The following is a 10,873-nucleotide window of genomic DNA, read 5'->3' as shown; positions in this document are numbered from 1 at the left end:
ATACTCCCATTCAACTGAAAACTCAATAATGATTTAAAAGGATAAAAAAAAAAATCGAGTAAAAAAAAAAGAAACCCAAAAATAAAACAATAACAATTTCAAACGAAGAAAAATCACATAAAAGTTTCACGCGAGATTCACGGTTGATTAGGAATAAGATGTGTAAAAACGAAATCTAAGACATGGGATATTTATCTGTAAGAAAAAACAAATCAGTAATAAAATAAAATGTTTAAAAAATACACTTTTAAAGCGATAAAAAATGTACCTACGTACGAACACAAATCGTCGTCCAATATATGCAAAGAAAAAAGTAATGTGAAGAAGAAAAAAAAAACAAACGATAACTTGATACAAACGATAGCCGAGCACTCGACCAGCAACTTCAAGTAAAAAGAAACCTCATGCTAACTACTACAACAAGAGAATCACGGAATGGTAGATAAGTCTTATCTATAAAGTTCTGAGTAAGTAGAGCGGTCAAAAAACAAATATTGACAGGTTCAAGAGAGTATATCAATACGGTCTGTAAAGCTTTGCCGGAGTACCTATAAAATGTAAACGCTAGGCCAGGGCCAGGAGCAAACGAAATCACTCAAGATTGGGTTTTAATTGAACCGAAACGTCGAGTCCTCGTCCGAGATCGCTTCTTTGACATTTAAGTGCGCATCGTGCAACGCGAGTGTTTTCTGTTTGAAAACTTGTCCGAAGAAGTTGATCGTAAAATAATGATAAATCTCTCTAGAATAATCATAATACATAAGTTGCGCGGCTAAATTTTGAGCGCTTGATGTCTAATTTCTTTTTTCTCAAAACGAAGAGAAGGAGAAAAAAGAAAAGTAAAAATATACACATAATATATTCCGCTAAGCAACAACCTGTGAATTTTGATCACCCAACTTTTTCGCCAGCTCCTGAAGAATCTCCCTGTACATTATCGGATCCAAATTTGAACCCAGACAGTAGAGTAGCCACCAATCTCCCAGGTCCGTCTTTCGACTCACACTCCGACAAGTTTCCTTCGACGTTCCACGCGCCATAAAGTGCATCAGGCGTGGTCTTATGGCGGGTGCAAAAATAATTGCGGCCCGATAAGTGAGCAGACCGACCAGCAATACCGTAAGTATCAGGTACCAGAACCAGAGGAAGATATACGTCTTTTCGTTGACGATGTTCAGCGGAAGGATGCACAGCGAATCGTGTTTCTGCAGCGAGCCGCTGGGACCGAACTTGTGGAAAATGCACTTGGTGACACGTGGAAATATGTAAACCATCGGGTCGACACGTTCCTCCTGCGGTCTGTCCGCGTATTGTAAAACGCGGAGACCGTAGCCCATGAATTCACCGTCGAAGAAACGGTTCATACAGTAGAGCTGCAACAGTATGTTCAGCAGGCAAATCATCTCGCAGGCGTAGTATCGGTAAACGTAACTGATGTGTCTCTGTGGAGTAAAAAAAAATTGTCCATTTATTCGTTATGCGGTGAGTGAAAAATGGTGTGTAAATTAGGGGAAAGATATTGGTCAAATTTTGGAGCAGTATGACACGGTTTATTGATATTGAATTTCATTGCGTTGTCTCAGAGATATTTATGTATGTAAAGCGCTAATTTTAGTCGCTATAAAAAGGCAAAAATAACACAATCATGAGGCTCATTTTTTTAACACCTGCTTGGAAGATTCGATTCACGAAGCCTGCGGAGCGTGCGTAAAGTAACCAATTTTCGAACAGTCCGGTTAAACGACGTTGGCGCATGCGCACAATTGAAATGACATATTTTTATTATTATATACACACTTCACTTTGACTCGATTGTTTTTCTCACTTGAAATGCAGTTGAAAATTGAAAAGAAGTGACAAGGTAAGTACATTAAGTTATTACACAAGATTTAAAGAGTCAAGTATACGGTTACAATGTTTTACCGGATTATTACTTCATTCCAAATAAATATGTGTAAATTTCAATGGTATAATATTATAATTTGTAAGAAATGGGGGTTCTGGGATCAACGCAAGCTGGGTCTCACTAATATAATGCCCTACTTTCCACACTTGTAGCGGAATATACAAATTTTCTATTTATAACTCCTAGGCAATCAAGTTCAATAGTTACATAATCGATAGTTTAGAAAGAAGCAATATCAACTGAGGAAGTTAATCAACTCTTTACTGTTTAATTCAGGAATGGGTAATAAAAATGGAAAATTCCTCTAATAAATTGAAAATAAAATCATGAAAGCAATTGAGGGACCATTATTACTTCTTTTTAGACTCATCCAACATAACATTGTATATACCTCAAAATACACAACTTGATTTCACAAATAACAGGCATACCCTCCAAGTGAGAATAATCCGAAAAATAACGTAAACGGAGAGATTCTCTTTACTAAATTCTGTCAATCTTTAACCTCTGCAGGACCTTGACATTTTTCTTCGACTTTTTAGTTTTAAGTCCTAGAAATTTTGGGTCAATGTCATTGGGTTGGATGGCAAAAAAGATTACACTACTTTCGCGCCGATATATTAGCTTCGGGGACGGAAAAAAATCAAGATTTTAATTTTTTTATTTCGTAGTCGAATATTGTCAGATATCTTTTGTCAGATCATTTGTTATCAAAAATTTAGCCAATACCATAAATAAAGACATTGTTATAGTATGCATTGTGAGGTACGAGGTAGTGAAAATACATCAAATCCGTTCGAATCAATTTATTTTGAGAGAAATGCGGATAATATGGAGGTGAAACATGTCATGATTGAATGAACAATTTCATGCTCTTACAATAATTCTAATAATGTAATTTATCAGCTTCCAGATTTGTAATCAGCGACCCCGAAAACATACAATTCATGTAAAACACGTGTATGGCTGGAGGGATAACTTTTTCGGAAATGAATTGTTTCTGCAATTTTTACCATTTCTTTCAATAAAATTGTTTCTAACAATTAGAATTTACATTATATCGCAATAATGACTTTCAAGTATCGAAATTATCTTATCAGAAATAGTGAAAAACCACGGAAAAGTATGATGAAAAGTTCAGTAAATATGCAAAAAATGGATATAAAACAGGCGGAAAGAATACTTCTCATTATGACTCAAAGGGTTAAGACAATAGAAACCTCAAAACACCATAAAATTAGATGAATTCATCTAAACAGCTAAAAGCTGATGCATCGGCTACCGGTCCTGTAAGGGTTAATAAAGATTGTCGTTTATATACTGAAATTGTGTGAAATTATTTCTAAACAATTTTATCCTTTTAAGCAATGAATTTTTCCTATTAGTACGTATAAATAATTGTGATATTTAAAAAAAAAACCAAGAAATTAATCGTCGCATACTGAGAATGTAATAATAGACTTGTTTACCGTCCTTATGAATTAATCTAATTTACTGTAAGATATAGAAGTCATAACGGAAACATGTTTTTGATTCTTCACTTATAAACTTCGAGATATAAATGAACTCCGTCAACGAATATAGAGTCAAAATAACCTGTCAAATATCCGTAATATTTATATGGCGGAAACGTACACCCTTAGCATATCATTTTCACGAGAATAAAAAAATTAGTCCGTCAAAGTAACTGCAAGAGCGATTACGTGAGACGCTGATAAACAAGCTATTATATGTATCCGCCCAATGCGATAAAGAATATATTGGGTGAATTCCGTTGTTTAGTCAAGATATAACATGTTATGCGGCTCACCTATTTGAATACGAGAATTATACGCTCGTCAAACACACAAGAATTTTATGCATTGTAATACAACTCGTCAACTGAGATTCCAATCTGGTTACATAAACATGTATTCTTAACTTGCTTGCTTTTCGCACCTAGAGGTTTTGTAATCGTTGAAAACTAGGATCAATAGATCGTTATATGGTATTGTTTTCACAATCTGTACAAAAATCAAAGTCGTTTTTCGTGCATTAAGTATACACACATACATGAAAGTTTACTGGCCGAGATTCCATCAGTTTTTGATACAAGCATTGCATACTTAAAAACAAATCGTGGAGTTTTACATAAGAAAACTTGTATCACGCACGCAGACAGTCGTGGATGAAGTGATGGAAAATAAAGTCTATAAGAAATAAAAGTGAAAAAACATTACAGGAAAAAACTGACCGCAACCAATGAACCCAGGGTAACCGGATCTGCGGTAATCTGGATGTTTTGGCGACCCCCACCCCCCCACCCCCGTCAAACGACACCGCGATTGTTTGCTCGTTTCTCACAGTAGACGGATAAGTGTGTCCACGCGACTCCGATCAGCCACCCAAGATGAGGTAGTATAATAATATCGCCGGAGGCTTATCAGCCAGAGTGAGACGTCTGGAAGCGAAAGGCCAAAGCGACGCGACGCCCACCGAGTGTGGAAGTTTGGTAAACCCAAACAAAAGGTTAAACAGCGGACATGTGCCGTCTTACGGCCAGCCGCAAGCATCGTTAGGTCAAAAATAACAGCGAATCGTCGTTGGCATTCGATTCCCACAGCAGCGGTACGTATACATAGATAGGTATGTACACCTCACGAAGTGGAGTGGCTTCTGACTGATACGAGGCCACCCGTGTCGTCTGCTACGCAGGTTGAATCGGCGGTAGCAGACGACACTGGTGACCTTGAATCGGTCAGAATCCACCGCGGAAGGTGTACACGTGTACGTAATACGATTAGCCGGAGGTTGTAGCCCCGAAATATAACGCAATATTGTATGATAAACAGATTGAGGAATATTTATTCTCACCGTGCGGTGTTTCAAGATATAATCCATCATGACAGATTTCTTCTTCCGCTTCTCGCTCTCGGCACACAGTTGGTGATTCATCCCCATGACAATCTTCCTCATCAAACCATTTTCCCAGGTGTTCCAGAGCCACTGAGGCACGTAGCACATCATTGCCTGCACAAGAATCACCGGATTTTCCATTGAGATCACCGATTTAATTTTGGTCATGAATGACATCTATGGATTAGTCACTCACCTGAAAGAACAGTGCGAAGCAAACCCATTGATAGTAGGTGTAGTACTTGCGGGCGCTACTGTCGTTGAAATCGTTGGCAATTCCAGGATGAGCCACTTCCTTGCCGACCTTGAAGAAAAAAATGCACTGTATTTGCAACGTAAGATTGATATCGCACAAGGAATTTCTTACACCTGCATTACTTCGTGCAAGCTGGCTTCTCCACTCGAAGACACGTTTAGAATTAGTAAAAGAGTCTCCACTTTTTTATTTTTGTTTTAAAAACTTTATTTAACGTCTGTATCTCCAAATGCGTACTATGGAATTTGTTGAATGCTTTGTCAAGGAGGCAATGAATAGTAATAGGACATGAATAGTAATTGGACAAATACATGTTGTGACTAGGCCAAGGTTTAGCGAGAACCGACAGAATGAAAATTTATAGAGGCTGGGAGATCCAGTCAAGGAATGTGAGCTGGATCAGTTGTTCAACGAGTTGATCAATGTATTTCGCAATAAAATTATCATCCAACAATCACACACGTTATACCATATCACGTTATGTTGTTATCTAATACAGCATGCAGAGACAGAGATTTATGGATACATATATAACCTGACTAACGAGGAGAGTGTCGCACTTCCGGATCACGGATGTGATTGAAGTTAGTAACATTACTGTAACGATGCATTGTCAGGAAAAACCTTTACTTCGCGCCATTAGAGTTGTCTGAAATTAAGGAAGTAAATCATCCCGAACCAAACACATACCCATATTTTTCAAAAACTAGCTCCTTAAAAGTCATACTAAAATTGCATAATAATTAATATCTTCCTAATGTTTCGTGACGTTAACAATACTTACTTCAACCTCGTAAATATATTGTGAATTTTCGACAACCTGAGCTATTATAAATTTAGCGAAGAAACACCCAATAAATGGAACTAAACATCAAAACTCCCATATTTTGGGTCAAAGAAACGTTTCAGCAAAATCCGTGATCCGGAGATTTGATGTCCTTCTTGGAAGTTGCACTAATCGTCAATTGATAAATGTACCACAATTTCCACAATGATCCGAATCCGGAACCACTGAGACTGTTACAAGGATCGGCTTAATGCTCCAGACAAATCGTGAACCAGTGCTGAGCGGGGTTATCTCTATGTAACACTGTGCAATGTGAGGGGCACTCTTGTATCCGTATGAACATTGCCACGTACATAACGCACTTAACACGTTCTATCTTTAGCACGCGTTATACGAAGCTTTATTATACACATATATATGTATTCTGACCCTCTGACCCGGACCACTTGAATTGACCTTCATCGACAATATCTGTGATGTATGCAAGAGCTACAATTGAAAATCAAATTGAACTTAATATCGTTCTATACGTGTTTATTTCAGCAGGATAGTGCTTCAGCTCCAAATGTTCTTTCTTTTGTACCGACCGACAATGAATTGATACGGTCTGTCACACTGAAAGTTATCCATTTAAGTAACCCCTCATAGGTCTCTGTGGTCTATAATGCAGAAATCTATTGTCTTCATTATCACGAAACCGGCTCTCTGTTAGCCTCATGAACAATGAGAACTTTAAAAGTACTCGACTTTATCGAAGATGATTCGATCTGTGTAAAATTATAACATCGAGGCAAAACCCAGTGAGGAACTTGCGACGTGGAAAGAATGAAATGCATTTCAAACCCGTTCTATTATAGAAAACCGAGCAACGCTTTCTTGTACTTGATGTGCCACTCAGGTATTGTTGCACAGGAATATTTCAGCATGTATGCGGGCCAGTCAATCCCATTTCGAGCTCCGTCCAACCCTTGACCTCTCAGATTTGGCCTGCGATTTTTTTTATGATTGTTCTCACATTAAAATGCACTAATTAACTTTTAGATTTTTTCCACACAGTTTGACTTTTCTGCAATGTTTTAAAATGATTTTATTGATCGACATAATTAAAAATCTGATAAAATTCTGACAATCGTCAGATATAAAATTTTTTAACCCTAGAGCCGAAGTTGGGAGATTTTTCCGTACTGTTTTTAAGCTTTTTCCGAAATAAAACGTTAAAAACTTAGAAGCTGGAGTCATTTTACCATAGATGGTTGCTGAAACATTTTCATATATATCGCACTAAACTTGGTTTTATACAACCTTGCACAAGCTGGAAACGGATGTGGTTCTCGGTATGATATAAAATTTGTATCAGCGACCAAATTCCACGAATGTGCCGCACACTCAATTTAATCTCAGCTGAGAACTGAATTCGTTTAATAGACTTTGATTGCTCGTAATCGCTTCAGGCATCAGGCAAGCAGCATTCTTACACAGGATGTCTTCTTACCAATTGTTATTGTTACTTACACAGGAGTGATTGAATTAACTCACGAATCAAACCAAGTTCACTTAACTCCTGAATTGTATTGCTATAGATGTAAGTAAACAAGGATAAACCCCTATAGGGAATCGAATCATTTGTAATGATCGAATATTATTGCCAATACTCATTGCAGACTTACGAAAGTTATGAACTTCTGCTGCTGTATCGAACGAAAAACATATAATATGAGCCATGTATCCAGGGTTATTATTCTATTCGAGAGGTGACCTGATTTGTTGCGCCGTACGTAAGCAGGAAGAATTATCATCTTCAAATACATCTCGCAATAGAAATTTATGATAATTCTTTTTTGGAAGTTTATTTGCAGTTTCTTACTTCTTTCATCACATTTCCTATTACTTCGCAAAACGTATTCACATTGGGATACTCGAAGGAACCGTTAGTATTAAGTTGAAAATTTTCAATTAATAACGAGCTTGGATCACAAAACTACTGCGTACGGTATCAAGTAAAATCAGATTCGATTTTCCAACATATTGCCCGGCTTATATTATGCATTCGAAACATCAACAATGAGAAACAACTTTCGACCTTCACCATCAAACGTATATTCCGAGTTAGAATTTCCTTCTTACTAGCCTCGCAGAGATTCTGCAAGCTCCGATGTTTGATGAGAAACATCCACGACTCATTAAATGGACAGTGATTGGTGGAAATCGGAATCGAACATAGGCCGGAAATGATCAGATTACAAGCCTTCTCATCCACGCTCGTGTCACGAGACTCACGTATGTACGCAGCGTTCGCACCCTTTTGCAAGTACGAAATGGATCTCATACAAACATACGATGGTGAAAGTAAATCCGAGAAAACAATTCTTTCAATTTTCCATGTAGTTAATTACGCAACCCTCAAACGACAACAGTCATTAACCGCAGGACCAAGATAAGTGCATGCGGCAGACAGACGGACATGTGTGATGTGGACCAGAGCGGCACGCAGGCAGCGAGACAAAAGGGCGCCCACCAAAGGTTCTGGAAGACACTGGAAGTCCCACCCGACCCCACCAGGAGGCGGACAACCGCCGGCCTTTCATAGCCTTCGAAGGTCCAGCCCCCCAAACAGCATCATCGGGGCGACGAATTATCCCAGTGTGAGGAAGTTGGCGCGACAACGAAGAGCCATGATTGGGGCGGAGGGGAAAAACGGGGTGAGGGGGGCGAAGGGGGGGGGGGGGGTTTGATAAAATCAATATAATTTCCATCACCATTGCGGTACACGCAGTATACAGGAGGTGAGAATATATTTATAATTACCTGGCGATTGAAGGCGTCGGGCATCGTAAATGTCGAAGTAATCCAGCAGTACGTGTTGATCGCTTCTTTACGAAGACCCGATTCGACTATGCAGGCGATCGGATTGCCCACGTATTGGGTGGCGGTAATCACAAGGGAACAACCGAGGAGCAGAACCGTGGTGAATATGTTGTGCATCCGGAATATCATCGAGTCCGTTGTTATGTCCTGCCATTTCAGATATCCCCTCAAATCACCCAGTAGCTTGTACATGGTGTATGACGTAGGATCGTAGCGTTTTTGAGGTTAGAAATTATCCCACATCGGGTACACACTTGGAATTTTCCTTGCGTCAGAGGCGCGAATCTCGCCTGTGATCAGGTTCGAATTTGGGAGACTTCAACGTCCGTGGTGTCAGAAATTCGTTGATATAATTCGTTCGCTCGGCGAAGCTCGCGGAGTTATGGATCGAATGGAATATTCGAACAATGAAACAATTGACACTCGACGACGTACGTATCGTCGCAATTTAATCCTAAATATAAACAACTGGTCAGTTTTCACGCCATCGCCGTTTTACCATCTCGAGTTCGCAGTCGGATTAAACCTTTCGATTCGTGCGCGGGTCGACGAGCTATATAACGTTGCACCGTTAGGTCCCCGACTTTCGAAACAAGGATAATGAATCTTTTCTATAGACGAAGTGACTTCGGTTCTTCTTTCCAACAGGGCTCCTCAGCGTTTGATTACCGAGTTTCCGGTCATCATCCCAATTATCTATCCTCGCCGTCAACCCCTGCGCGGATGCGTATGCATATAACGCGTACAGTGCACCGAACCTTCCTCGAGAGCGTTCCCTTCTTTATCGAGCGATCGTTGGGACCTATTCTTCGGCTTTTCCCTCGCCTTTAAACGGGTTCGCCGATTGTTTTTATTCCGATTCGACCGCCGACTTGACGCGAACCCGCAAATTCCGCTTATCACAATCACAACAACACCGAGACACTGTACTCAACTGGAACATCGACCCAATAAGTACGAACGAAGTAACTCGACCGTCCGATCGTCTCGGGCGATTTATCCTTCTCGTGTATTCTCTTTGCGCCTCACTAGTAGCTGAATCGTGTTGGCGTTCGTACGCAGCACTCTTCGGCGGCAGCAGCTGACGAGGAGTGGAGAACTGTGGGGTGGGGGGTAAGCCCTGGGCCCCCCACTATAGACTATAGAGACCCTATAGTCCGCTCCCCCAACTACCGACTACCGACTACCGTGCCTCCGCGTCGTATACGCCGAACGGTACACGTATTCCCCTCTTACTATATTCCCGGCTGGCTGGCCGGCCGGCCCAACGCAACGCAACGCAACGCAACGCGAAGCCACGATTTTGTGCCATGCCTTCTATCCTCTTCGTAGTCACTTCGCCGTCGTTTCGAGATATACCTACCTACCTACCTACCTACTCTTGGCCGACACCGAGAGGGCAATCGCGTGTACGATTGCCGAGGTTAATGCTACTTCTCTTCGTACTTTGCAGCGCCACTTTGCTCCTTTCGAAGTCGACTCGCATCGCTGAAAGAGGCTGTGTGCATATGTACCTATCGGCCTTTCGCATTTTCGCCGAATCCTGGCACGGCTGGCCGCCCGGGCCCTTCTGAGATCTTCGAGGCAACATGAGTTCTCGCATCCTTAACTGATCCACCGACGCGACGTACGTGCACGGCGAAGAGAACGCGCCGAAAGACGCTGAATTAAAATTGATCGTGATGGGACCAGTTGCTCGGAGCCAATAGGAAAGCAGACGACAATTGCAGTCGTTTAATGCTGTTGAATTGCTACGGGTACCGGGCCTCATTGCCCATAAACCTTAGCCAAGAGATGGCGCTGTCACTTCGATGCAACGAGCCTCGTGATATTTGAATTTCCTTTTTGCATTTTGAATACGTATTTTGGATATCTTGACCCTCTGGCGATTACGAAGTCCGGGAAACACCTGTAATTTTCCGTTCTACCAACATCATTGTCGGGCAGATAAATTTATATAAATTCACAAGAAGGTCACACGTGCCGAGGAGCATTGTTCGTTCGCGCTCTTAACTTGAATTTGAATTATATACACGATTTATTCTCGCTTTTCCACTTTTACAATTAAATAACACACTCTCTTTAGATTAACTGAACTAGCAACGTTAAAAATCTCGTTTTTTCCTATGTTCTGTCAGATTTTTCTCCATAGTTCAAGATGTTT

The 10,873-nt window shown here is 40.5% G+C and overlaps 1 protein-coding gene across 1 annotated transcript; it reads right to left on the bottom strand.

Moving 5' to 3' along the window:
• Positions 1–9,854, bottom strand: LOC124407707 (innexin inx1). The gene is made up of 5 exons (XM_046884127.1): positions 8,650–9,854; positions 4,998–5,105; positions 4,760–4,915; positions 843–1,442; positions 1–678 (listed from the first exon to the last, which is right to left on the bottom strand). The coding sequence occupies exons 1-4, from the start codon at positions 8,899–8,901 to the stop codon at positions 867–869; spliced, it is 1,092 nt and encodes a 363-aa protein (XP_046740083.1). The 5' UTR covers positions 8,902–9,854; the 3' UTR covers positions 1–678; positions 843–866.
• Between the last annotated feature and the right edge of the window lie 1,019 nt (positions 9,855–10,873).

This window comes from Diprion similis, chromosome 6, assembly GCF_021155765.1.
Source record: "Diprion similis isolate iyDipSimi1 chromosome 6, iyDipSimi1.1, whole genome shotgun sequence".
In the NCBI taxonomy this organism is placed as follows: domain Eukaryota; kingdom Metazoa; phylum Arthropoda; class Insecta; order Hymenoptera; family Diprionidae; genus Diprion; species Diprion similis.
The sequence above is the reverse complement of the archived record's forward strand: the minus strand, read 5'-3'. Positions and strand labels throughout refer to the sequence as shown.